The following is a 27914-nucleotide window of genomic DNA, read 5'->3' on the forward strand; positions in this document are numbered from 1 at the left end:
TCACTTCCTGTTCTACACGCTCGGGCTGAATGGTAAACACAGCAAGTTGGCTCACAGCAGAGGGCAAAGGGCAGCCTGGGCTCCTATATAAGAGACGGGGTGCCCAGACTACAGTCAGAGAGTTCTTACTGATTCCAGGTGGCTTCAGTAAGGACCCCAAGGTTTTCCCAAAGAAGCCAGAAACTCAGTGAGGCCACCATGGGGCTGCTGGCTGGGGATGGACTGTGGTCTGTGGCCTTATTCACAGCTGTCTTCCTGTTTCTGGTGGACTTGATGTACCGGCGCCAGCGCTGGACTGCCCGCTACCCCCCAGGCCCTGTGCCAATGCCAGTGCTTGGCAACCTGCTGCATGTGGACTTCCGGAACATGCCATACAGCTTGCACAAGGTGAGGGAGATGGTAATAGTGGGCAGCAGAGAGCATGGTCATCTTAACAGCATTTGGTGCTGGTGCAGCCACAGGCTGGACAGAAAGCTGGTCCTTTAGGAGGAAAGGGTAAGAGACTTCCTGGGGGAGGGGGAGGAGGCTTCAGGGCCCAAGGACACTGTGGACTTTTGGAGGGCAAGGTTGTAGGAAGACAAAGGACAGAAAGTGGGGCAAGATGTAGCAGTAGGTTTGGGATTCCAATGGACAGGCCAGAACTAAGTCACAAAAGCCCTAGGTCCCTCTGATCTCATTAGTGGGTGGGATCTTAGGGGTAGATGACACCAGGATCTAGGGTACTGTGTTAGTGGGGAGAGGGGTTGTGTCTGCTTGAATCTCTTGCTGCCGTGTGGTTTGGGTCTCAAGGAATCTGCATTTCCTCACATACTGGTGGGATGCTAAGGGGCCTGTGGACACTTTCCTGGCTCTAGCAAGTTCGCAGCTGGGTGACCAAATCTATTATGGGTCCTTTGATGAACTTAAAGGATGAGACGCCTCAGCCACAAGACACCAGAGCTCATGTTGGGGGTGTAGATCAGTGGTAGAGCATTTGCCCAGCATTTGTCAGGACCAGTGTTCAATAAAAAGCAACACACATGCACATACACAGAGGCAGAGATAGGGGAGCAGAGAGGGAGATGGACAGAGAGAGACTACACCCATGTTTATGCAGTGAGCCTGGTTCTAGGATCTTCGGGAAACCTCCACTTCCTAAGCGCTCTGTCCCTCTCCTTCAGCTTCAACAACGCTATGGTGACGTGTTCAGCCTGCAGATGGCCTGGAAGCCAATGGTTGTGATCAATGGACTGAAGGCGGTTCGGGAAGTGCTGGTGAACTGTGGAGAGGACACCGCTGACCGACCCCCAATACCCATCTTTCAACACCTGGGTTTGAAGCCCAGATCCCAAGGTAAAGGGCTGTGTGGGGGCAGAAGTGGCACTGGAGACACGGCAATGAGTAGAGGAAGCATGGGACATGAATGGGGGTGGTAATGTGGTCAAGCAATTCAACAAAAAGCCATTGAAATCCAGGGTGGAAACTACCCAGCAGGCATGAGCTGGATTGAGGTAGCAAAGTTTTGAGAGACTCATGGGTAGAAACCCAGTGGAGAAGAGGAATGACAGGAGCAGAGGACAGCAGAACCAGGCATCCTTGGTTACACACAGATGTGTCTACAGGTATTGTCTTTGCCCCTTATGGGCCCGAGTGGCGAGAACAGCGAAGATTCTCTGTGTCCACCCTGCGCAACTTCGGCCTGGGCAAGAAATCCCTGGAGCAGTGGGTGACAGAGGAGGCTGGCCACCTCTGTGACGCCTTTGCCGGCCAGGCTGGTGGGTGATGGGCGAGGGATGCAGATGGGCACAGAAGACATGAGCAGTACATTGACTTGCTTGCAACTCCACTCCCAGGGCGGCCCTTCAATCCCAGAACCATGCTGAACAAAGCTACATGCAATGTGATCTCGTCTCTCATTTTTGCTCATCGCTTTGAGTATGAAGACCCTTACCTCACCAGGATGCTGAAACTACTGGAAAAAGCTTTGGCAGACGTCTCTGGCTTCTTTCCTGAGGTAGGAGGCTCAGGGCAGCCTGCAGAGCTACTTCTAGGCTGTCCATGGTCACAGAGGAAACTGTGCAAAGGCCATGGGGGAGGCCTTGTGGAAGTCAACTGCAGGAGGAAAGGCCTGGAGCTTGACAAACGTCAGATAACAGGAGGGGAGAAATGGCTGAAAGTCAGGGTTTCTAGAAAAGGAATCTGTACCCTCTGTCCACGTGGAAGCCACACAAGCCTGTGGCTTCCAGAGTAGAATATTCCTTCTGTCCACCCTGGGCTGCAAGAGTCCTAAGGCAGGAACTGAGGAGGAGGCAGGTGATGGGTGAGGACAAACAGGCTCTGGGTCCATTGTGAAGGAGACCGTGATCTGAGATGGGTCCAAGAGGCCAGCTAAGTGGTTAGTGGGTAAGGAGCTTGCCAAGCAAGCCTGGAGACCTGAGTTTGATACCTAAGAACCATGTAGGGTAGAGAAGATGGACCTGGCACATAGCACTATGACATGCTCACACACACCATGGTACAGGAGATTCATACATGATAATGAATAATAAATAATTGACTTTTAAAAGCAGAAGCACTGACACTTCCTCTGTGGCTGTCACAGGTTCTTAATGCGTTCCCGATCCTCCTGCGCATCCCAGGACTGGCTGACAAGGCCTTAGAAGGTAATAGGAACTTCATGGCTATGGTGGAGAACCTGTTGACTGAGCACAGGAGGACCCGGGACCCTGAACAGCCACCCCGAGACCTGACTGATACCTTCCTGGCAGAGGTGGAGAAGGTGAGGGGCAGCTGTTAACATGGGGCCAGGGGCTGTGGGCTGTCACCCTGTGTATCACCAAGTGCCTTAGCCCCTGGGCTGGTGGGCACAATGGGAGGCTATTGCAGACTTCTCTCCCCACTGACCCACTTTTATTGTCTGGCCCAGGCCAAGGGGAATCCTGAGAGCAGCTTCAATGATGAGAATCTGCGCGCGGTGGTGGCTGACCTGTTTGCTGCAGGGATGGTGACCACCTCAACCACACTATCCTGGGCCCTGCTGCTCATGATCCTGTACCCAGATGTGCAGAGTGAGCCTGGCTGGGGCTGGGAGGGAGGAGAGACAGGCACACTCCACACACATGTGGGTCCCAGCACAGACTTAAGCCAGATGCCAGCAACACTCGTGGACGTCTTGCTCACATGGACTCAGCCCTTCACATGGTTGTAAGAGAGAAGCAAAGGGAAGTCCCTTGGGAATGCTTCCCTGAGGCGATGCTCTCCCTCCAGGCCGCGTGCAACAGGAGATTGATGAAGTCATAGGACAGGCCAGAAGGCCAGAGATGGCAGACCAGGCACGCATGCCCTACACCAATGCTGTCATTCACGAGGTGCAGCGCTTTGGGGACATCTCCCCGTTGAATTTGCCACGTATCACATCTCGTGACATTGAAGTCCAGGGCTTCCTCATCCCCAAGGTAGGCATGGGCCCTCAAACTATTACATCATGACACTAGCATACATGGGCAGGAAAGAACAAGACCAGCATAGCCCAGATGTCCAACGTGCTTACAGGACCTACCATTGAGAGTCCTCTGGAAAGAGAAATGGCCAGTGAAAATGACCACAGGGGATTTTAGGAAGCATTGCACACAGGGACAGATCTGACTTGGGTACCCATGGAGACCTGTAAACAGGGCCCTCCAAGGGGATGAGAGGCTTTAGGGTTGAGGTTACATAAAAGGATCAAGTGTGTGAGGGAGAGACTGTGCATGTGATCATGGTAATGAGGGTCTTGGTATACAGTCCATGTTCACACCATGTGCCTCCTGCCAGGGAACGACCCTCATCACCAACCTGTCCTCCGTGCTGAAGGATGAGACTGTCTGGGAGAAGCCCCTCCAGTTCCATCCTGAACACTTCCTGGATGCCCAGGGCCACTTTGTGAAGCATGAGGCCTTCATGCCATTCTCAGCAGGTCCTGGGGGGTGCCTGGCTTCCCTTTCCCTCCCAGGATGCCTTGAATTCTGAGGCCAGATCCCTAGCTGACTGATCCCCTCTCCCACCCACAGGCCGCAGAGTATGCCTGGGGGAGCCTCTGGCCCGCATGGAGCTCTTCCTCTTCTTCACCTGCCTCCTGCAGCGCTTTAGCTTCTTGGTGCCTGATGGACAGCCCCGGCCCAGCGACCGCGGGGTCTTTGCAGTGCCAGTTGCTCCCTCCCCCTACCAGCTCTGTGCTGTGATTAGTGCCAGCAGGCACACGAATTCCAGTCCTGCTCTGTAAGTAAGGCTGAGCCATGCACAATAAATCAGTCTTGTGGCTGCCACTGTCTCCTACTCCAACCTCTGTTGTAGAATATTATTTTAAGGTGTGTTACTTTTGTTTATATTGCATTTGTTTAACTCTGTGAAGCTGTGTTACTGTGCCTGTCTAAAACATCTGATGGTTTAATAAAGAACTGAACATCCAATAGCAAGGCAGGAGAAAGGATAGGTGGGGCTGGCAGACAGAGAGAATATATAGAAGGAGAAATCTGGGAGAGAAAAAAAAAAAAAGAAGTAGCCAGAGAAGAAGGAGGACTTCAGGGGCCAGCCACCCAGCTACACAGCAAGCCATGGAGTAAGAGTAAGATTTACAGAAGAAAAGAAAAAAGCCCAGAGACAAAAGATAAATGGAATAATTTAAGGTTAAGGAAAGCTGGCGAGTAACAAGCCAAGCTAAGGCCGGGCATTTATAATTGAGAATAAGCCTCCAGGGGTGATTTATTTGGGAGTTGGGTGGCGCCCCCCCAAAAGACCAAAGAGCAAAATCAAACAAGTCTCAATCCCTGTCTCTGCTGGATCCTCAGACAACAGTCTCCAGACAACCTTTATCACCTGCCTCATCCCTCCCCAAGGAACAGCTAATGCTGTGAGAAAAGGGTGTGCCGAGCCTAGACCTTGGCACAGGCCTGTGGTTTCGGCACTTGGAAGCCTCAAGCAGGAGGATTACATGTGTGTGGATATCCTGGGATATAAAGGAAAGTCTAAATTAGCTTGGACTATGTAACCAGGAGACTCTGCCCCATAAAACGAAAGCAGAGCTAGATGAAGAGGGGGAGGGAGAGAAGGAAGGGAGGAAGAAAGAAGAGGTATATTGAAGTTCGGGAGTGACAGCTGACCCTATGTCACCCATGTCACACATAAAGAGCCATCAGTGGTGACGGGGTTGATGACAAACTACAGGCAGAGGGTGGGACTCCATGGGTCTCAGGGATAGGAGTAATAGGCTTCTACTAAGAATCAGCATGGTCCTCTGAGGTGCATGAGCGCCTGGAAAGGCCCCCAGAGCCACCCCACAGAGGTGACTGCAGAGAGAGGACAGGGAAGAAAAGCAGCAGCAGGGAAAGGGACAGCAGAGCTCAGGGGGTTGGACACACCCCCAGCCGTCTGTCACATGTGTCAGGGGGCTGGGCATAGGGACTCCCCGCCACCAAGTGTGACTGAGGTTGAGGACATCGCTCACAATTAAGTCAACAGAACCTCACTGTCCAGAAGTTTGGGGGACCCATAGACATGAGCACAGTTTCAGGGAGTACCCACATGGATGACCTCAGTCTCCACACCCTCCAGATCAGGCCATGGAGGCCACTTGCCTAAAACCTGTTGCTGTTGTAAATGGGGCCACATGGCCCTCAGTCCCAGCTGTGCAGAGACACTGCTATCAGCATGTTCCAAGCTCTCAGGCAAGGTCTCCCCACAGGCTGAGGGCACTCAACACTTGTCCTGGAATGTGCGGAACAGAACTGCGCCAGCTGAGGTCACTCTACTGCCCTAGCCACGCTTCTTGGCATGCAAGGCAAATTGAAGCTTTTGTCTGTGCGTCTTTTTTGTTTTATTTTGCTTAGGCATCACTAATACTTACCAGCCTTACCATTCTATTTCTCATGGTGTTGGGAATTGACCCCCAGGCCTTATGCATGCTCAGCCAGCATGCTCCAGCATGCCACACCAGTGTTCATCCCCTCCATTTGCAGAGTACAGCTCAGGGGTATCAAGTCATCCCCACCACCACAATCCCTCCTCCGATCGCTTTATCTGCTAAAACTGAAGCTCTGCACCCCGGGACAGTAGCTCCCCATTCTCTCCTCTGCCCAGCCCCAGCACCCATCACTCTGCCTTCTATTTCTACGATTTGACAAGTGTAATCATGTACTGTTTGTGACTGACTTAAGTCTTCAAGGCTCCTTCGTGTTCAGCAGGCATCACACTAGCTCTTTTAAGCTGAACAATCGTCCACTGTACCAATTAACACTGTCCGAGTGCTCACCCAGAACTCATCTGTCTCTGGTGTCAATTACAGTAGATAACCACGGTCCAAAAACATTACCTGGAAAATTCCAGAAATGAGTAATTCTCAGATTTGGAATTGTGCACGTTTCGGAGGAGTCTCACTAAATCGCTTCTTATATTCTTCGCCATCCCACGTATGTTGGGAACATAAGGGTGTCTTTGTCCTACATGTTCATGTTATTAGGGACATCGTAAGGGTTTGTGTTGTTGGATCTGCCTCTGTAATATCGCAGTTCTTGTGTTCAAGGAGGAGGCGACAGTGTCCCAATGCTGTATCACAACACCCACGTTCTTCTCCTCAGTCCCGCTCACCTTCCTTGCATCATCCCGCAGCACCACATGTAGTATTGTGTGGGTGCAGGGAGATCTCTGAGAGATGGATTCCACATTTAAGAACTGTATTTTGTTATAATTGTCATTAGTTATTATTGTTAATCTCTTGCTGTGCCTGATCTATAAAACAAACATCGTAGGTGTGTATACATTTTTTTTTAAAGCTTATAGTGGCTGGGGAGATGGCTCAGGGGTTAAGAGCTATTGCTGTTCCTCCAGAGGACCTGGGTTCCATCCCCTACACCTACACTGGGGACTCATTAGTGCCTATAGCTCCAGCTCCAGGGGATCCAATATCCTTTTCTGGCCTTAGGCGACACTAGGCACCCACACACATGTGGCAGTCACACAGACACATGTCCCACAGACACATACAGGTATATATAAATTAAACTAAAATACATCTTTAAAAACATAAGGAAAAAATTGTATTTTATGATTTGGTTCTGGGAGCTCTGTAATCTAGAGATTACAGCTCTTTTCTTTTGTAATGGACTCAACTATCAGTAGACACTGGGTTTACTCCTTCAGCTGCTATGAATGAAGCTGCTGTGATCATCACCTCGGGTTGTTGTCTGGTTGTATGTGCATTTTGACCCTCTGGTTGTTTGTGAAAATTGTTGCTAATATCCACATGCTTGTCCAGTTTCCATTTCACTGCTAATGTGTAGATTTATAGGCTCATTCCACCGCAGCAGGAAAGATCCTGTTTATGGCTGTGTGTGTGTGTGGGGGGGGTCTCACTATATAGCCCAGGGTGGCCTAAAATGTCACAAACTTGCAGCAATCCTTCTGTGGTAGCCTTCCCACTGCAGCCTTCCCACTGCTGGAATTTCAGGCATATGCCACTGTGCCCAACCAGAAGACTCCAGGGTTTGTTGTTGTTGTTGTTGTTTAATTTATTTACTTTTATTTTATGTGCATTGGTGTTTTGCCTGTAGGTCAGCTCTTTGAGTTACAAACATTTGTGAGCTGCCATGTGAGTGCTGGGATTTGAACCCGGGTCTGTTGGAAGAGCAGTCAGTGCCCTTAACCACTGAGCCATCTTTCCAGGCCCAAGACTCCAGTTTTTAAAAGGGTATTGAACGTGAATTTGGCCTAACGTGTGATCATCCAGGAGAATGATCCTGTGCTCTTGGTTGTGTGCACATGCTGAGGCCATTGAGGGTCTCTCTGTGTCTAGCATGTCCAGCTCATTCACAGTCCTGCACTAATTGGTTCACATCCTGAGTTTCCTCAAGGAGCTCCTGGGTGGTGTTTCTATTCACTGTTGATAGTCAGCTATCAGACCCTCATCTATGACTATACGGCAATCTCTTCCTTCCGATCTTTCCCTTTTACCCCATCTACCTTGGTCTCTCTTGTTCCCTGCACACAGTCAGATGTCACTTATGGATGTAATTGGTCTGGGAACTGCATTATCTCCACATTGCGTTATTGTGCAGACACTGTAGTGTGTTTACAGAAACTAAGATGGCTGTGATGTCACCTGGTGATATAATCTTATAGGACCATAAGCCTCTATACCGTCTGTTCTGGACTATCATCAGTATGTAGTGTGTGACTGTGCATTTGTAATTTTTATATCTTCTTCCTGCCCTAAACTTTTAATTGTCTATTAGACTGCAATACAGCCATCTTGGTTTGGTTACTTTTTGCATAGAATATATTTTCCTATGTTTCTAATTTCAACTTCTTTATTTCATTTTATCTGATGGCTCTCCTGAAACTGGCACGCACATGGATCTCATTTCTTAACCAATTTACCAACCTCTGCTTTCAATAAGAGGGTTTAACTCAGGTACACTTCAATTAATCCTCAATTAATTACTGAGAGGAAACCCTTGCTCTCTTAGCTTTAGCTGTCAACTTGATACAGTCTAGAGTCACCTGAGAAAGGAGTTTCAGTTGAAAGAAGTCTGGATCATATTGACCTGTGGGCTTTTGTGTGTGTGTGTGTGTGTGTGTGTGTGTGTGTGTGTGTGTGTGTGTGTTTATCTTCATTGTTAATTGATAAACGAAGGCCCAACCAACATAGGTGGCATCATTCCCTGGGCAGGAAGTCCTGGGCTGGATGAGAAAGCCAGCTAAGCATATGCCTGTGAGCAAGCTAGTGTGCAGCGTCCTCTGTGGTCTCTGCTTCAGCCACTGCCCCCACTCCCCTTATTGATGGCCTGTGACCTGGAAGTGTAAACTGAAGTCAACCCTTTCCTCCCCAGAGTCTCCTCTGGTCCAAGTGTTCACATCACAGCAATAGAGAGCAAGCGAGGACGCTGCCTCCTCTGCTTCACTTCTTTATTTCTGCGTTCCTTTTGTCTCCGCTTCACGGCCCCATCTCTGCCCTTCTGTACTGCTCAGTGTTCCTCTTTGATTCTCTTTACTTTCGTACATTTTATTTGCTTTTCATTCTTTACCTCGGGGATTAAATCAACATCTTTTAAAGCTCGTTATTAGGGTGTATACATGGGGTGGGGAGAGGACATGCCCCTGAGCGAATATATAGGTCAGAGGATAACTTCTGGGGTTCGGGTCTCATCTTCCACCTTGTTGGGGCAGAGTCTTGCTTGCTGTTTCTGCCACAATACACACTCCAGGAGAGCTAGCCAGTGAGCTTCCAGGTGTAATCAATGCCTAAAACTTACAAAAACCTTGTTTGAGTGGCAATTTACTTTCTGTAGTATGCAAACTCTGTGCATTTGATCTCTGTGCCTCCCCTACTATCCTATTATTATTGCCATGGATTGCGTATCTGTACATCTTATATTGTGAACACAGATTTGTAATTATTGTTTCATGCATTGGTGTTTGCAGCCAGACAGGCAAAAAGAAAGGAATTACAATCCTGGAGCACACTAACACTTTTATTCGTGGCGTTGTTACCGTGTCCTGTGCTCACTTCTCTGACTTTGAGTCAATGGCTCACATCATCTCTTTTCAGCCCGGGGAACTCCCTCTACCATGCCTTGTAAGGCAAGACCACTGATAGTGATTCCCTTCAGCTTTTTTCTGGAAATGTCCTGCTTTTTCCTTAATTCCTGAAGGATAATTTTTCTTGACGAAATTTGGATGACATCCTTCAGGATTTGCATATATATCTTCTGGTCTCCACAGTCTCTGATGGGAAGTTAACTGTTAATCTCATCATGGTTCCCTTGTGTGCAAAGGATGGATGCTTCTCTATACTTTTTTTTTAATTCTCACTGCAGTTCCCTCTGTCTTCAGTGCCCCCAAGAACCACCTGTGGCCCACTGTAAGCCTGGAGCCCTCTGGGAGCACAAGCTAATAAGTCTCAAGCCGGCTCTGGGTGCTGGGAGAGACTGAGGAGGGGGGAACTCAAACCTCAGACCTGTGAGGGCTGAGGCCTCTTCCTTAGAACTCCCCCTCATTTCGAATCCTCTTCCCTAGAAGGCGTCCTTTAAACTCCTCCTCCTCCTCCTCCTCCTCCTCCTCCTCCTCCTCCTCCTCCTCCTCCTCCTCCTCCTCCTAGCGTCCCCACCTCCCCGGGATGGATCCTCCTCCTCAGAGTGTCCCCTCCTCCTCCAGTGCCCTCCTCTTCAGAGTTGCTGCTCCTCACAGCAACCCCTCCTCCTCAGAGTGGATCCTGCCGAGAGCTCTTCTTCTTCAGAGCTTCTCCTCTGGTTCCTGCTGGGCTCCCGACACCTCTTGCCTCTCCGGGCTGGGCTTCAGAACACACCGGTAAAGGCGGAGCTTTCAGAGGCTGCCCCTCTGCTGCAGGAGAGGTGCGAGGCGGGCCCCCACCCCAGCCCCTGAGCTGGGGCGACCTTCGCACTGGAGCAGGGCAGTCTCTCCCCTTTGGGCGGGGTGCTGCTCCCCGCTGGCGTGAGCAGATGGGAACCCCAGGGCCTCTTGTCCCCTGAGGGAGGATGGAGTAAGCAGTTTTGGTTGTCCCAGGCTGAGGCTAAGATGCCAGAACCACCCTGGGCCTAAGAAAGAGCAGGTTCCTGGGGCTCACCCCAGAAGTCACAGAGCCCGGGAATCCGCGTGTAGCCAGGCCTCAGGGCTGAGGACCTCTGTCCTGCAGCGAGCAGGGTGGAGACCTGACCCTGGGCCTTTGCATAACTTGCCCTTTGGAGTGTATTCTGGGCCTCGTGAGCACAGGCAGTACCTAAGCAAACCAGCCCTCTCTCCACAGACTCTGCTTCTTGCCCTTTGGGGTGGAGGAAGGTTGGGAAGTTAGGATGGGGCTGGTGAGTGGACCCGTGCCCGCCCTGCTTGCACACACTGCCCCTGAATGTTGTTGTCGGTGACTCTTAGAGGACCCACTCCCATTTAACTAGGAAAAACTAAAAGAAATCTATGCTGAGCCAAAATCCCAGCACTCGGAGGCAGGAGCAAGAGGATCTCTGTGAGTTTCAGGACAGCCTGGTCTACATGTCTACATGTGAGTTCCAGGACAGCCAGAACTACATAGTGAGACCTTGTCTCAAAACAAACAGGAAAAAGCAAAGAAAACAAGAAATTCTACACTGAACATACTAGGAGTTTTGCAGTCCACGACCACAGACCACCAACTAGAGTGCACAGTTAATATCCTGTTGTACTTTATCATGGTTACCTCCACCCAGGCGGCCCAGGCGGCCCATCCTGTTCCTGTTGGGGTGTCAAGTCAGCAGCAGACACTGGTGCATTCCCCCCTGAAACAGTCGAGCAACGCATCTCATCTCTAGAGCCTTAGAATTCTTTCATCGGTTAGTGACAGAAGTCCTAGAGATTCGGTTTCCTTTCAATTGTTGGTTTTGTGTTATTGAGACAGATTTCATACTGCAGCCCAGGCTGGCCTCGAAATCCATACAATCCTCCTGCCTCAGGCTCCCAAATGCTGAGGTTACAAGCTACCTTGCATATCTTAACCCTGAAGTTTTTCAAGTATTTCTGCCTCCCAGCCCCGAGGATGTGAAGGAGTTGGAGTCTTTTTTTCTGCGGGGCTGTGTCTGTGGGATCTGGGAAGTTAGACTGGGACCCCGAGGAGGATGGAAAAGCAGCTGTCCACCATTTGGCTTGATCCTGAGAACAGACATGGAGTGTGCAGATGATGTTTCAGAGAACAAAACGTTGTGTAATAATTCTTACGGAACAAAATGTTTCAAGAGGGAGTGAATGGAGTGTTTTCCAAAAGCCCCAGCGGCCCATGTTGGCAGTGACTGAAGTGGGTCATTGGCCTGGGTGCTCTTTGTTAGGCCTTTCCACCGTTAGCTTGCCTGGTTTGAATCTGCTGGCTCCATGTGTGATTCCTAAGCTCTAGGACACAGTTGGCAAGTTCATGCTGGTGATGAATTAGAGGTTATGGCTTTGAGACCGTTGGGTCCAAGTACTTTCGTGCTCAGCTACAAAACACCGACCCCTCACCCTATTCAGCTGTCTGAGAGGGAGAGAAGAGACATGCCCTGTGACATGTGTCTCCACTGTCAGAAATACCGTTCAAAGGGCAGGGTCGTCTCTTTACTCATAGAAGATAGAGTTTGGGGGATGTGACAGTTAGCGTCTGGACATTTTATGATGCTGCCTATGCCCCGAACAGGCTTGTGAGAAGGCAGCACTCAGGATGCTCAGTGGAAGACTGTGTCCTACCGTGGGAAGAAGAGGCCTGGATGTCCGGTAGTTGTGCTGGGATATGTCTTGTGCCCCACAAGGGTACTTGGAAATAGACTATTAAAATGGAAGTGTTCCAGTTTCTAGGACACCACACGGGCTTCTGTCCCTCTCTCTGCCCAGTCAGAGTTCTCCCATATGTAGTCTCTTTCGGGGGAGGGGGGTTGGTGGGAGCATTGGAGTATTGTGCTGCACAGTAGAAGCAGCCCTATATCCCCTCTGCTCCAGCAGGGTTGCTTACTCAGGGAAGATACTCATCCCAAACCCGAACCTGGGACCCTGCTGGGTCTTGTCACTCACTGCCTATCCTGCTCTGTAACTCATCAGGCAACCCTCTGGGGTTTAAAAGTGGGATCCTGGGACCATGCCGCCTAGATGCAGGCTTGACAGACCACACAGGAGGTCCCATTCTGTCATTTTGAAACTGGTTGACAAGGCAGGTGCCTTCCCAGAGCCTTGACGGCCACATCTGTGATAGGTGAAGAGCTACATTTAGGCCAGGCGAAGACCTGTGTCTGCTGTGTGCGAAGCATCCAGTTTCCCTTGACTCTAGACCTAGCAACACCAGTGGGAAACCATGCAACATGGTGAAGAGGGCCAATGGCATTCTGATCCTTTCCATAAAAGCGGTTGTGATGCATTTTGACAATATTGGATCATCTTCCCAAACACGTCTCTTGTCACCACTTTGGGGTTCTTGACCTGTGAGTGCTATAAGCCCTCTGGTCTACCTGTTGGGTGGGACAGCATGGCTACTGTAAGGAGGCATCGTGAGTGTTTGGTTAAAATTGTGTGTGTGGAGTAATGTATTCAGTAACTGTCAATGCCCTCTGAATCCGGATCCAGTTCCTGGGTTTGGATTTTTCCTTCAAAGAGAAAGAGGCCGGGATAGTTGATGTAACTAGACTAGATACAGGGGTCACCTTGATTTTTGGATTTCGGAAGAATTCTAATCTGTTGGTATTTCAGGGGAGGGGCGCTTAGCGAATTAAGAACAACAACCTTAACATTTGCAGGGACAGACAGATTTGTGTGCAGTGTGTACGTGCTCAGTACCGACTCGGCCACCTTACTTGTCATCCAGAGCAACAACAGTACAGACCTGGTTCTCGCAGCCAAGGAAGCAGGCAGAGTTTCTAAGTGACTTCTTCAAGGTCGCCAAATAACAGAGGCGGGGTGGGGGGTGGGTGGGGAGGACACAGGGAGAGAAACTTGAGCAACTTGGGCTTTCTCCCTTGGCGCTGTGACTTCTACTCGGTGATGTTGATTGTAATTCAACAAAGGATGCTTTCTTCCTGTTTGGATCTTTGCCCATAAACAAGGCGTTTTCATAAAAGGCCAATGGAATGTATCTTGGTCGCAGACAGCCATGATCTAGTTTAGAGGCGGTGAGCTTTTTAGGTTAGGAGTATGGGAAGCTAATGTTAAACTCACTGACTTGCAAACTTGTACAGATGGTACAGAGAAATATGATCTTTATTCGAGTGGGGCGGGGGTGGGCAGTGATGGGTCTGGTTCACAGACTTTTCTCCAAATTTTGATGATTAACAGAGATAGTGGGCCTGGGAGCTTCCTGCAGCATGCAATTACTAGTGTTTGCCAGGCGTTCAAGGTTTAAAGGGATGAGAGACGTCTGGACTGGCTTTTGGCCGTCCAGTTTGATGAGTAGCATGTAGCAAACTGAAACGGGGCCTGTGGGATAGGGAGATACCACTCGGGAGTCCAGCCAAGCTGTGGTGCTTGTCCACTGGCTTCGTTCATGGTACCTGTGCTCCTTGATTCTTCAGAGAACCTGCCTCTAAATAATGTCACGGGCATCCATGCACCGACGCTCCAGCTGGGAGGCAAGCCCTGAATCACGACTTTCTAATTCCCTATACCATCAGTGGCCATTGCCCTGGACCTACAATTTGTTGCCATTCCTCCTGAAGAGCTGTTATATAACAGAGTTTTCCTGGGGAGATGCAACTCAGACACACACACACACACACACACACACACACACACACACACACACACCTGTTCACCCCAGAAGCAGAGTGTACAACAGACCAAAGTAACATCACATCATTAGTGATGAGCTAATGGGTTTTCACTGGAGTTACTAAGAGGAGTGTGGGGTGAGGGGTTACTTACAAGGAACAGGGCTGAGGTAAAAGCAGCCACACCACCTAAAAGTCCACCCCAACAAAGTAGTTCATGTTTTCTGGCCCAGTCTTGAACTTGTTGACCGGTGGGGGAGGGGGGCTACTGTCCAGAAGGAAAAACCTTCTAGGCCTCTGTCTCAAGCGGCTTTGTCTTGGCCTTTGTCTTGGGTCAGGAGGGTGAGACAGACAGAGAGCAGGAGTGTGCCATCTTTACCATCTGTCTCCTGTCAGGAGTCTAATTCTTAGTCCCTCACGTGCATACACATGCACACATCTTCAGTTCAGGTAACACAGAAACCATACAGCTACAGGAGAAAATAACACATTTATCTTTTTTCTCCCCAAGATACAAGGGGTATATTGTAAATCGGTCCTTTCTAGAAATGCTCGGTTTCCCATATTGGAATTGTCTTGCAAGTCTATGGACTCTCTAGGGTCGCTCAGTCTCCTCACATGGGGGATTTCTCACGTACCCATTCTGGGGTCACTCAACCTCCCACTACCTAGAGGTTTCTCATGACCTCTTACCATCCCCAACCACAAAGGCTTACTGGGTTCCTTCATTGACTTTTCATTCTCTGGCCCATATAGGAGACTTTTTTTGTTGCCATGGTTAAAGCAGAGGCCGGCGGATCTCTGTGAGTTCAAGGCCAGCCTGGTCTACAAATTGGGTTCTAGAACATCCAGGACTGTTACACAGAGAAACCTTGTGTGTGTGTGTGTGTGGGGGGGGGGGTCCCTTTCCTTCCTAGGTTTGCACATGAAGTATCCCCTAAAAGGCCTCCTGCACTGAAGTCGTGGTCCCTGGGCGGTGGTACTATTGAGAGGTGACTGGCCCATGAGGGCTTCAGTCTAATCAATGGGTTAATCCATTGATGAGTTCATTGCTGAATGGACAACTGGGAAGAAGGGCTGGGTTGGAGGTAGTCAGTTACTGAGGTTGCGTCTTTGAGAGGTACATCTTGTCCCTGGAGCTTCCCTTCTCTCCTTCCCACCGCCATGAGAGGCACTTTGCTCTGCCACGTGCTCTCCATACTGTACGTTCCGTCTAGCCACAGCCCCACAGCAGTGGAGTAGACTGACATGGAGTGAGACAACTCAAACCGGGCGCCAAAATCAATCTTTTTAGGTTTTCCTCTTGGCATTTGTCACAGAAACAAAAAGCCAAGGAGCAATCATGTCTCCAGAGTAGCCACACGGTAGTGCTTGAAATGTCCAGTTTTAAAATAATGAGGCAGGCCAAAAAAAAGAGCCAGAACGGATAGTCCATACGTAGGGAAATAAGCAGTGAGGGCAAACTGTCCCTGACGTTGACATCACTGGGCAAAGACTTTAGATCAGCTCACTGAAATCTGTTCAAAATGCTTTAAAAAAAAAAAAAGTCTTTAAAAAGTCAAAAATTGGGGCTGGAGAGATGGCTCTGTGGTCAAAAGCACTGGCTGTTCTTCCAGAGGATCCAGGATCAATTCCCAGCACCCGCATGAAAGCTCACAACTGTCTGTAACTCCAGTTCCAGGAGATCCAATGTCTTCTTTAGGCCTTTGCAGGCACCAGGCACATACATGGTTCACAGACATACCAGCCAGCATTCACCCATACTCCTACAAACAAATATTTTTTAAGACAAAAGTATTAAACAAATACCAGTAATGAGCAGAGACCAAATGAAATTCTGTAGTTGAGAATGAATAACCAAAATGTAAATCCCTTCAGAGTCTCAAGAGCAGATATAGGGAGTCAGAAGTGAGAGTCAGTAAGTACAGAGACGGTCAACCAAGAGTCCACGCCCCGAGGGGCAGGAATTACAAATGAAAAGGAAACGTAGTGATCCAGAAACCTTTATAGATACTAACTTCCATACAGTGCAGGCCCAGTTAGAAATGTGATGGAGCAGCTGGCGCCTTAGAAGTGCACGCCTCTAATCCCAGCACTCAGGAGGCAGAGGCAAGTGGATCTCTGTGAGTCTGAGCCAGCCTGGGCTACAAAGCAAGTTCCAGAACAGCCAGAGTTGTCACATAGAGAAACCCTGTCTCAAAAGAATTTGATGAAGCCATTAATCTGTGTGTATAAGAAGTTCCTCTATGGTGCTGAATTTAAATTTTCAGCTTGATCTCATCTATAATCTCTTCTCTTTTTCTTTAAAGATTTATTTATTATGTATACAGTATTCTGCCTACCTGCCAGAAGAGGACACCAAATCAAATTATAGATGGTTGTGAGCCACCATGTCATTGCTGGGAATTGAACTCAGGACCTCTGGTAGAACAGCCAGTGCTCTTAACCTCTGAGCCATCACTCCAGCCCCCTATAAGCTCTTAGGATTCACCTCTCTGAGTGTTTATGTGAGGAGTTTCTAATGATGTTTAACTAAGGCAAGACATCCACTACCCGGTTGTTGGTGGTACTATCCCATGGGCTGGAGCCACAGACTGAATGAAAAGGATAAAAGCAAGCTGGGAATCCATATTCATCTCCTTCTGCTACCTGACTGTGTGACTCTCCTCCTGCCGACTGGCTGTTGGGGACCAGCTGTCTCGTGCTCTGGCCACCACGACTTTGAGGTGCCCCACCCCCAGGCTTTCCCATCATGATGGACTGTGCCCTCACATTGTGAACCAAAATGAACCCCGTTTCCCCTGTTGACTCTTGACAGGTATTTCCTTACAGATTTGAGAAAAGTAACTAATGGAAACTCCTAGGAGAGCTATGTTTGTAGAGTTTTAACCCAGCTATCTATCAAAAAAAAAAAAAAAACAGAAATCTGAGAGCAAGAAAGAAGCGACTCCCCTGTGGGGCGTTTACCCACCAACCCCACAGTTCTCCAGAGTTTTCTTGAGTGTGAGCAGCAGGAAATATTAGATAGAAGGATTTATTGCAGAGAATAATGCGGAGGTAAACAGATAGAAAGTAAAGGATAGCCTCGAGAGGGCCTGGAACCTATTCCAATGGCCCCAGGGTTTTTATAGAGATGCCAAGGAGTGGAGCAAAAGACCTCCTCCCCCAGTACAGCCAAGTGCGGACCATCTCAGACACCTGCACTCAGGCCTGTGGTCCTAATCATCCTCTATGCGGACCTGCTGGGTAAAGCCACAGGAACCCTAGAACTTGGGCTCCCACACTCCCCATGGCGAGGGCCATCAACAGCATTAGCATCTGGTTTCTAATGACAATCAGAGGCAGGCGTGACATTGTCCCTCCAGAAGTGGCTAGAGATGTTGTAGACTAGAGTGTGTAGAAGGGTCTTCTGGGTGCCACCTGCTGCTGCTTTCTGACACTCCGATGTGACTTGCTGGGACCAGCCGTGTGGAGCCATGTGCCTCGCTGGGAGCTGCCTCCCGACGAGAGGCAGCCTGGGCATCAGAAGCAGGGCTCTTGGTACCAGCTGTGCATCTCACAGATCTGATTGGGGTGTGTCTGAGCACGTGAGTGGGTGTGTGCCTGGGGTAGGTCTGTGCTGCCTCAGGGTGTTGTTGATGGGTGTGGGAGGGTGTGTTGTGCGTGTGGGAAGACCTGGGGAACTGAACCAGTAAGCAGACTTAGGTGATTAGGCACTTCAGTGTTCTGTCTCACATGTGCAGTCTGAGGCCAAGGAAAGAGATTCTAGCTCAAGGGGGACACTGAGCCAGAGGGGCTTTTTAGGTAAGAAATCTATTGGGTTATTAATGCCATAGACAGCTGCACAGTGGGGACCAGGAGGAGAGATCAGGGCCACATGGCAGAGTGACAGTCCCTTCTTACACGTTTTAGAGAAAGGAGGAAGGATGGTAGATCTAAGTTAAATTAGGCTTGCAGCTGGCCATTGCTAGGGGTAACCAGTGAATGGTCAGTTCAGAAAGGTCAGGTGATCAATAAGCATGTTTCCTGGCCAGCCATTCTTGGGGGGCCAGTGAAGCAGGAAGAATCTAGGCAAACAAGTTACTTAAGTTCTAAAAACCAAATTCCTGCAGTCATTGGAGTTGTCAGAGTTCAACCAATGTGGAGCTTTACAAAATGGCACAGCCCTATCAGAAGTAGTTGTCTATAACTTGCACTTGGCCGCGTGTCCCCTAAAGCTTTATGTGTTATCATTTAATCCCTGCTGTGCAGTATTGAGATGGAAACTTTACATCTATGGTAGTTAAAGGTGGAAATAACTATTTGAAAATAGGTTTAGATGAGGCCATTAGGGTAGAGCCTGTGGTTGAATCCAGGTGGTCTAGGAGAGGAACAGTGCCCCCCACACACATAGGCTTCCTGTTCCTTTTTTTTTTTTTTTTTTTTCCTTTTGGTTTTTTCGAGACAGGGTTTCTCTGTGTAGCTCTGCGCCTTTCCTGGAACTCACTCTGTAGTCCAGGCGGGCCTCGAACTCACAGAGATCCGCCTGCCTCTGCCTCCCGAGTGCTAGGATTAAAGGCGTGCGCCACCACCGCCACCACCACCCTGCTGGCTTCCAGGCTGGCTTCCTGTTTCTTGTCATGTAATACCATCAGGACTTGACCACCAGGAGGGAGCCCTGGAGCCTCCAGAGCCATAAGCCAAAGTAAACCTAAGGTTTAATTACATTGTAGGTGTGTGCACATGCATGAACCCATGCAGAGGTCAGAGAACAATTTATGGGAGTGGGTCCTGGGGTCTAACTCAGATTGTCAGCCTTAGAGGAAAGTGCCTTTGCCCACTAAGCCATCTTGCCAGCCTCCCTCTTGATAAAATAGCCTGCCTTAAGTATTTTCTCACAGTTTTATGAATGTGTTAATCCCCCTCATCTCCCGTGCTTCCTGTCACATGCTCCCTCAGATTACTAGGGCCTCCATGAGGCTCCATGCAAAAGTGGATGACACATGGTCAGGCGAGGACCCGTCAGGGTTGGGCAAGTGCCTTGAGGGGAAACAAAGACATGCTGGGGACAGCCCGCGCCATATTAAGGGTGCGAGTGAGCCAATGGGAAGAAGTCAGGGCTTGGTTTCAAACTTTTTTGTTGTTTGAGATGTGGTCTCACATCGTAGCTCAGGCTAGACTCAAACAGCAATCCTCCTTGCCCCCGCCACCCAAATGCTGGGATTACAGAGGTGAGTCACCACACTCAGGTCCAGACCATGGTTCTGTAGGGAGCTGGGGCTAAGCTCGGGAGTATCAGAAAGTTGGAGAAGTTCTGTTACTTCACCTCCCTACCCTGGGAAAGTATTTGGGCAAGAGAGGGGAGGCCTGTGTCGCTGCCCCTGCCTCTGCCTGGTTCTTCTGGCTGCACCGAAGACATAGCAGTGTGGCTCAAAGCAGTGGGCAAAGGTCAGTCTCTGTTCCTTTAGAAGGATATAGCCCTGGATGTTCAGACGCCCAGGATGTGATAAGTGGCCTCCTGTGCCAGGTATCTGGAGCATGGAAGGCTGCATGTGTGCCCTAAGGTGCCTAGGGTCAGCATGGCATCCATAGGGTGGGCTGCTGGTCAGGGAAACACTGTCTGTAGCCTGGCCTTGACCATCTTCTGCCCCTAGAGTACCTGATGCACTGATACCAGTCATCAGCTACTGCCCTCCTCCTAGTGCCCCTCACTCACCTGCATGGTCCATTCCAGGCACCTGGCCCCACAGCCCAGTGTCCTGTGGTGTCATTCAGGCCCCCACTCGCTACCAGCAAAGTCCTCCAATGAAGCCTCCAGGAAAGTCCCACTCCAGATGGAGGCAGTATCCCCAAGACTCTCTGAGTTCTGCTGTCTGTATACCTCCTCTCGACCAAGGGCTTGAGCAGGGGGTGCATCTGTCATCTGCCCATGGAGCTCCCAGTACCCAGACAAGCACAACCAGTATGCTAAGCTCCCATGGTTCCCCCAGGTTTCTGTCCCCTTCCCCTGCATCAGCTCCTGAGGACTTAGGGGACAGGGACATCCAAGGCTACCATTGCTCCTGGCCTGCCTTGCCCCTCCTTGTACTCGGCACTGAAAACACAGCAGCTTGGCTTTAAGGCAGAGGGCAAAGAGCAGCACTGACTCCTTTCTAAGGGACCGGCCTGGGCCAGGTGAGTGCCTGGGGTGATAATACTGTTTTTCCCGGTCCTAGGTGGCTGGCGTGAGGACCAAGAAGTGTTTCCCGAGAAACCCAGAGAGCAGCAGGGCAGCCATGAGGCTGCTGACTGGGACTGAGCTGTGGTCTGTGGCCATATTCATGGTCATCTTCCTGCTTCTGGTGGACCTAATGCACCGGCGCCAGCGCTGGACACCCCGCTACCCCCCAGGCCCTGTGCCTCTGCCTGTGCTTGGGAACCTGATGCAGGTGGACTTCCAGAATATGCCAGCGGGCTTCCAAAAAGTAAGGGAATTGTTAGAGGTCAGGAGAGACCATGGGGAACCCCCCATCAGAACACAGTGGGTGGTAGTGCAACCACAATGCTGGACAGGAGCTGGCCCCCAGGAGAAAGCAAGTTGAGAGGCTTCCTTCCCTTGGAGAGAGTGGTGTAGGATCTGAGGATACCCTAAACTTTGCAAAGGCAATGGCCAGGAAGTGGGATGGGACTTAACAGCCAGTTTGAGATCCAGTCACATGACAAAATATAGTGGGTGAGTGATGGTACTGGAATTGTGTCCTAATTCCAACATGCCTGTAATTGGGGATCTAAGGCAGGTGGGTTATAAATTCCAGGCCACCTTAAGGTACATAATGAATCTATCTCTAAAACCAAAATTTGAGAGCCAGGTGTCACGGTGGTGCATGCCTCTGATCCCAGCCCTCAGGAGGCAGAGTCCCAGGCTAGCCCATGCTACATAATGAGATCATTTCAAAAACAAACTCTAAAATTTTTAAAGGAAAAAAAGCCCAATACAGTGGTACAGACCTTTAATCCCAGCACTCAGAGGAGGCAAAAGCAAGCAAATCTCTGTGCATTCAACACCAGCTTGGCATACATAGCTAGTTCCAAGCCAGCCCTGGCTACATACTGAGACCTTGGCTCCAACACACACACACACACACACACACACACACACACACACACACACACACTAAAAATAAAAGGAAAATCAAGTTGTGCAGACCTCACATTCCTTCTCATTCCACCAGAGGGAAATGTTTTGAGACTATGGGAGAGGCCGTGATCCTGAACCAGTGTTTCTGTCAGGAAATCAAAGTTGAGAAAGATGTGGCGGCTGCTTCCACTTTTTGCCAGCTCAGATTCTCAGACTCCCCACTTACACCCATGATCCTTAGTTCCCTCATCCAGACATGAGGATGCTAGTGGGACCAATTGGAAAACGTGTGACACCTGCAAGATCATGGCGCGGTGGCTGATAAGAGTCCAGGGCGGTTCCCCAGACAAATAATACCAGACTCCATCCTTCTGCGAGCCTCACGACTGGACCTCCCCTGCCAAGTCCCATCCAGTCCAGCTAAGCAGGGCAATCTAGGCTGGCCAGTAATGCGCTCACTCCTTGCCTACAGCTGCGATGCCGCTTTGGGGACCTGTTCAGCCTCCAGCTGGCCTTTGAGTCAGTGGTTGTACTGAACGGGCTGACAGCCCTGCGCGAGGCGCTGGTGAGATACAGCGAGGACACCGCTGACCGGCCACCGCTGCACACCAATGACCACTTGGGCTTTGGACCGCGCTCTCAAGGCAAATGCACAAAGTGACAGAAGTGGTGGGGAATGGGGGCTAGAGAGGGCTCAGGGACTAGAGACAGTCGGGGACCTAATTGCAGGGGAGGGACAGGTGCAGAGAAAAGACAGCCGAGGCCGGTGGCTAAAAGACGGACAAAGGATCTAATAGTAGTGACACAGTGGGACATGAGCAGAAAAGAGGACTGGGTCTCAGGCCTAAGTTTGGTCCCCCAGGTGTGGTCCTAGCGCAGTACGGGTCTGCCTGGCGTCAGCAGCGGCGCTTCTCCGTGTCCACCTTCCGTCACTTTGGCCTGGGCAAGAAGTCACTGGAGCAGTGGGTGACTGAGGAGGCCAGATGCCTCTGTGCTGCCTTCACTGACTATACCGGTAGGTGATGGATTGGTGGGTCCAAGTGGAGACAGACAGCACCCACCCTGACCAGCCTTTCCCCTCGCAGGACGCCCTTTCAATCCTAACGCTCTCCTGGACAAAGCAGTGTGTAACGTGATCGCATCCCTCCTCTACGCCTGCCGCTTTGAGTACGATGACCCGCGCTTCATCAGGCTACTGGACTTGCTAAAAGAGACTCTTAAGGAGGAAGCTGGCTTCCTGCCCATGGTGAGGGGATCAGGGGCGTCTGTACCCAGATAACTTCATACTGAGGGGCCTTTCAGGAAGATGATCCAGGAGAGGGCCTTCTGGGAGGAGCTGGACAAACGTCAATGGGAGGGGGCAGGATAGACTGAGGTCAAGTGCTTGGAAATGGTGAGTGCCTGTGGAGGCCATGCACGTCTGAAATTTCCACAGTATGATAGCCCTTGTGGAAACTCAGGGCAAAAAGGAAGGTTAGAGGCTGGCATTGGGAGGGACTACGTCACTAGTCTACCCTGGAGGAGGCTGGGACACACAGCACAGGAAGCATCCAGGTCCCTCTCTTGGTCCCTCTCTGTTGATCACAGTTCCTGAATGTGTTCCCGGCACTCCTGCACATCCCAGGGCTGCCTGGCAAGGTCTTCTCTGGGAAAAAGGCCTTCATGGCCATTCTGGATGAGCTGCTAACTGAGCACAAGACAACCTGGGACCCTGCCCAGCCACCCCGAGACCTGACCGATGCCTTCCTGGTAGAGGTGGAGAAGGTGAGGGGCAGCTGTTAACATGGGGCCAGGGGCTGTGGGCTGCCATCCTGTGTATCACCAAGTGCCTCAGCCCCTGGGCTGCCTGGGGGACAATGGGAGGCCATCGAGGGACTTCCTCTCCCCACTGAATCTACCCTTTCTGCCTGGCCCAGACCAAGGGGAACCCTGAGAGCAGCTTCAATGATGAGAACCTGCGTATAGTGGTGGCTGACTTGTTCATAGCGGGGATGGTGACCTCTTCGACCACACTGGCCTGGGCCCTGCTGCTCATGATCCTGCACCCGGATGTGCAGCGTGAGTCTGGCTGGAGCTGGGAAGAAAGAAGAGGGAGGGGAGAGGCACACTCCTGAAGCCTACTTGGGACACATGTGGCTTCCAGCACTGACTTGACCCAGACTCCAGCAAGGGTGATGGCCAACTTTCTCCCATGGACCCAGCCCTAACACAGAAGTAGTAGAGGGATAAGAGGCATCTGCCTGGGGCTCCTTAACTGAGGGGTTTCTGTTTCTCCAGGCCGAGTCCACCAGGAGATCGATGAAGTCATAGGGCAGGCACGGTGTCCAGAGATGGCAGACCAGGCCCGCATGCCCTACACCAATGCTGTCATTCATGAGGTCCAGCGATTTGGGGACATCCTCCCACTTGGTGTCCCTCACAAGACATCTCGTGACATCGAAATGCAGGGCTTCCTCATCCCGAAGGTAGGCCTGGAGCACGCTAATATCCAGTCAGCGTTACCAGCCAGCTAGTGGCCTGAGCTGCCCAATTAAGAAGGACTGGAATCTGGACTATGCAATTCTCAACTCCACAGTACCAGCTTCCCCTGGGAAGTATGGGAAGCAGAACAGTAACAAGAATCACATACCAGAAACCCAGCTAGAAAACCACTCAAGCTAAAACATGGCTGGGGGAGTGGGGGAGGAACATGGCTGGGGTGGTTGTAGCAGCCACTACCTACAAGTACAGGTGACGGTGTATATACCGATGTCACTTGTCACTTATCCCTGTCATAGCATCAAAGAGGGCTGAGAAGCTTCTAGAGCTGAGGTTACATGAAAGTGGGTGAGGGAGAGACTGTGCATGTGGTCATGGTGACCCCCATCCCGGTCCATGTTCACACCATGTTTCTCCTGCCAGGGAACGACCCTCATCACCAACCTGTCCTCAGTGCTGAAGGATGAGACTGTCTGGGAGAAGCCCCTCCAGTTCCACCCTGAACACTTCCTGGATGCCCAGGGCCACTTTGTGAAGCATGAGGCCTTCATGCCATTCTCTGCAGGTCCTGGGGGGTGCCTGGCTCCCTGTCTCTTCCCAGGGGGCCTTGGAGGGTGGAGCATCCATCAGGCCCCAGACTGACTGATCCCCTCTCCCACCCACAGGCCGCAGAGCATGTCTGGGGGAGCCTCTGGCCCGCATGGAGCTCTTCCTCTTCTTCACCTGCCTCCTGCAGCGCTTTAGCTTCTCGGTGCCTGATGGACAGCCCCGGCCCAGCGACCGCGGGGTCTTTGGTGCTCTGACAACCCCATCGCCCTACCAGCTCTGTGTTTTACCCCGCTAAGAGGAGGTACGGAATCTCATTCACTACCCTGCTGGGGTCCTAATGGGCAATATATCATTTTACTCTCAACTAAATCATCCCCATGAGACCTCCAGGCTGTAATGGACCTCAGCAGCCTCCCCTTGGACCTTCCCAACCCTCTACTTATTCTTACAAGACCATTTGACCCCAATGGAAGGACTGGTCTGTTGAGCCTCAGAGAATGACAGTTACTCTTGCCTTTTCCCCTGCCCTCACATTTCTCACCCAAATTGATCATGTTTATACACAGATGCCAACATCTGGAAGGAGGGCCAGAAAGAACTGCTGGTAGGTGACAGTGTAAGTCACATAGAAGGGAAGGGCAGGATTCCTCCTAGAAGCCCCCATTTCAGACTCACTTCCACCCGCCACAGAGCTGGGGCTAACTGCTCAGTGAGCATCATCACATCTATTGCTGAACTTCTTCTATGACATCCCAGAGATGTAGAGAAGTCAGGGAGGCTGAAAGTGATATGCCAGGTTAAGTGCCCGAGGTTAGCCATCCGGTACCAGGCGCTTCCCTAAAAGGCTTTGTGGGAGTCCAGAAGGGGATTACCTCTCAAGCTTCTTAGTCACCACTAATTCTTGGACCTTTCAGGGTTACTGCTGTTCAGGCCCCTGCATAGTGAGAAGGTGCTTCTGAGACCAGGCTTGGTAGAACCAGCAACTCAGTGTCATAACAGGCTCCCAGACCTTAGCAGGCCCCCAGACCTTAGCACAACCGTCTCCATGATGGAGACGCCGCCAGTTTATTCAGGCCATAAAACTCAACACACTGACTGCACCCCTTGCTGTAATGAAAACAAAGACCCAATCCTTCCAAGTCCATAGTTCTGGGGAAGTCTCTAATTGTCCTAACCTTGTTTTTTGGCTTCTGTAGTTCTGCTTCTGGCTAACTGTTCTTGTTAACTGATATATATCAACCCACGATATAGTTTTTGTACTTAAAAGCTCACCCTTAAAAAGGCTTGGGACTGCACTGGGATCCTGATTACCCAGTGTAGTCGCCAACCAGCTAATAAAGACTTTCTATTAGCTTAAACTTGTATCTGAGTAGTCTTCTCTGGTGGATACCCCACAGCGTTTCTGGAGGTTCCACCAAGATCCCCAGAGACCAGACTTTGAGACATTGGGGGTCTCAGATCGCCTCAGAGCAGGGAAGAGTGCAGGGGTCAAGGAACCCCTAAGGGGTACACAACCTGAAGACTGTCCAGGGCCCTATGACTCCCTTTGATCAATCGCTGCCTAAAGTTCTGGAGGGGTCTGACACCTCCACCTCAAAAAAGGAAACATTCTAAAGTCACCTGGTCTGGTACCTGCGGAGGTAAGTCTGGTTAAGGTGCTTTCTGTTAGAGTATAAAGAAGCATTGATGATCCAGTGTCTGGGACCCATGTGAGGTATCACCAGACTCCCCTGGGCTGCTCAGGTGGATGAATGTGTAGTGGCTACCCTGATTGTCTTCCTTTGTGTTTCTGTCAGGTCTGTTGAGGAAGAAACATCTAAAACGGAAGGGGAATGATCCTGCCCACGGCTACCCCAGTCCTCCTTCCATGGCCCACAACTTCCCGAAGGCTCCCAGGCAATGCTGGCAGTAATGGCGGCCATGAGGCCCACCTAAATCTAGGTTCCTGGCCTCCCCGTGCACAACAAGCTGTCCCCATTCCCCTCTTTGCGGGGGCAAGTACCATGGGCTCCCCTGTAATTGAAACTTCAGCCCTAGTTATGGGGAATGAAAACTTTTAAAAACTCAGTACTCAAGTAAACATAGACTTGGGCCACCTAAAAATTCTGCTTCCAGTGTGGAAACCCAGTTAGAGTCTTTAGCCGAGGTTGTTCTTCAGAATGAAGAGGAACTGGACCTCCTCTTTATGAGACAAGGAGGGCTCTATATAACATTAAATAAATAAATAAGTAAAACAAAAAACTTGTTACTTCTATGCCAGCCAATCAGAGATAAAAAGATTCAGCCACTGTCAAAAATAACCTTTAAAAAAAGAAACACAAGGAGAGAGACATCAACTGGTACCAGTATTTGTTCTCGACCCCTGGCTAACTACTACACTTAAGGTCATGGCTGGTCATTAATCCTTTTACTCCTAGCTCTCACTATAAGATCCTGATTCTTCAACTGCCTACTTAGAAAACAAATTCTGTTAAACTATTAATGCTAATGAGACAATATAACCCCATCCCCCAGATGAGTCCACGATTTGACTCATGCCTGTAGAATCAATGGGGAATGTAACAGGCCCCCAGGCCTTAGCACAACTAACACCATGATGCAAGTGCCATTCAGGCCTTGGAACCCAGCACACAGACAGCAATCCCTGCCACAAAGACCATCCGCAGCAGGAAACAGCTATAACACCTTGCCCTGCATTTTTTTTATATCCTCTCAGAGTTTGGAATGAAAGTTTCCTGCTGAAAGACTACACTTCCCAGCTTCCCTTGCAGACTACGGAAGTCATTTGCACCCTCATAAGAGACCAAATCCCATCTTCTGTAGACATTTTGGCCATCCACACATGTGGGTGACAAGATGCCCCCTCCCTGTGAATAAACACAGTCCCACCTAAGGTCAGACCAAGCTCGCCTGCCTTCCTTCCTTCCTTCCTTCCTTCCTTCCTTCCTTCCTTCCTTCCTTCTGCCCTTCTCTCTCCCTCTAGCTGTTTTTAAATAATCTAACACTTGGGAAGACAGAGATGAACCCCGATACCTACAGGCCTGCCATAGGAAGAGAAGTCAAGCTTGGGGCCCATAGTCAATGAGATGGGCAGAGAACAAGGTGGTGGCGTGGGCATCGGAGAAAAAGAAACCGTTGGAACCTCGCTGTGTGCCGTGGTATGACTGGCCTCGTCTTTGACTTTTCCCTCTTCTACTCAGAGGAAGCTATACGAGATTGCCTCCCTGCTCTGACTCCTGGGCTCTGACCCTTGCCAGTGTACCGTCTCCCGCTATGGGGGATGGTGTCAACTTGACAGGCTCTAGAATCACCCAGGAGACAAATCACCGGGCATGTCTGAGGAGTTTCTAGATTAACTGAGGTGGGAGGGACCACCCTCAATTCGGTCCTCCCACGGGCTTGGGTGCAGGGCTGAGTCAAAAGGAGAAAGGAAGTAGAGAACCAACAATCCACCTCTCTCTGCCTCCTGATGATAGACGCAATGTGAGCTGCCGCTTCATGCTTCTGCTGCTGTACCTTCCCCGACACGTTGAACTACACCCTCAAATCGAGAGGCAAATAAACCCTTCCTTCCTGCA

General features: G+C 50.4%; 2 protein-coding genes across 4 annotated transcripts; both read left to right on the forward strand.

Annotated features, from left to right (window-relative positions):
* The first annotated feature begins 198 nt into the window (after positions 1 to 198).
* LOC131897124 (cytochrome P450 2D20-like) lies at positions 199 to 10392 on the forward strand. Its single transcript, XM_059248001.1, has 10 exons — positions 199 to 387; positions 1161 to 1332; positions 1602 to 1754; positions 1833 to 1993; positions 2582 to 2758; positions 2906 to 3047; positions 3247 to 3434; positions 3793 to 3934; positions 4029 to 4236; positions 10215 to 10392. Exons 1-10 carry the CDS (start codon positions 199 to 201, stop codon positions 10390 to 10392), a joined length of 1710 nt encoding a protein of 569 aa, XP_059103984.1.
* LOC131897182 (cytochrome P450 2D4) lies at positions 10163 to 27914 on the forward strand. 3 transcript variants are annotated; one of them, XM_059248081.1, is made up of 12 exons: positions 10163 to 10361; positions 20408 to 20656; positions 21782 to 21953; positions 22172 to 22324; positions 22395 to 22555; positions 22897 to 23073; positions 23226 to 23367; positions 23587 to 23774; positions 24211 to 24352; positions 24453 to 24637; positions 24903 to 24940; positions 26133 to 27914. In XM_059248081.1, the coding sequence occupies exons 2-10, from the start codon at positions 20468 to 20470 to the stop codon at positions 24629 to 24631; spliced, it is 1503 nt and encodes a 500-aa protein (XP_059104064.1). In that variant the 5' UTR covers positions 10163 to 10361; positions 20408 to 20467; the 3' UTR covers positions 24632 to 24637; positions 24903 to 24940; positions 26133 to 27914. The 3 variants fall into 3 exon arrangements, with proteins under 3 accessions (XP_059104064.1, XP_059104063.1, XP_059104065.1); XM_059248080.1 differs by lacking the exon at positions 24903 to 24940 and having other exon boundaries at positions 10164 to 10361; XM_059248082.1 differs by lacking the exon at positions 24903 to 24940 and having other exon boundaries at positions 10164 to 10317.

The sequence above is a fragment of the Peromyscus eremicus genome, chromosome 20 (assembly GCF_949786415.1).
Source record: "Peromyscus eremicus chromosome 20, PerEre_H2_v1, whole genome shotgun sequence".
Lineage (NCBI taxonomy): Eukaryota > Metazoa > Chordata > Mammalia > Rodentia > Cricetidae > Peromyscus > Peromyscus eremicus.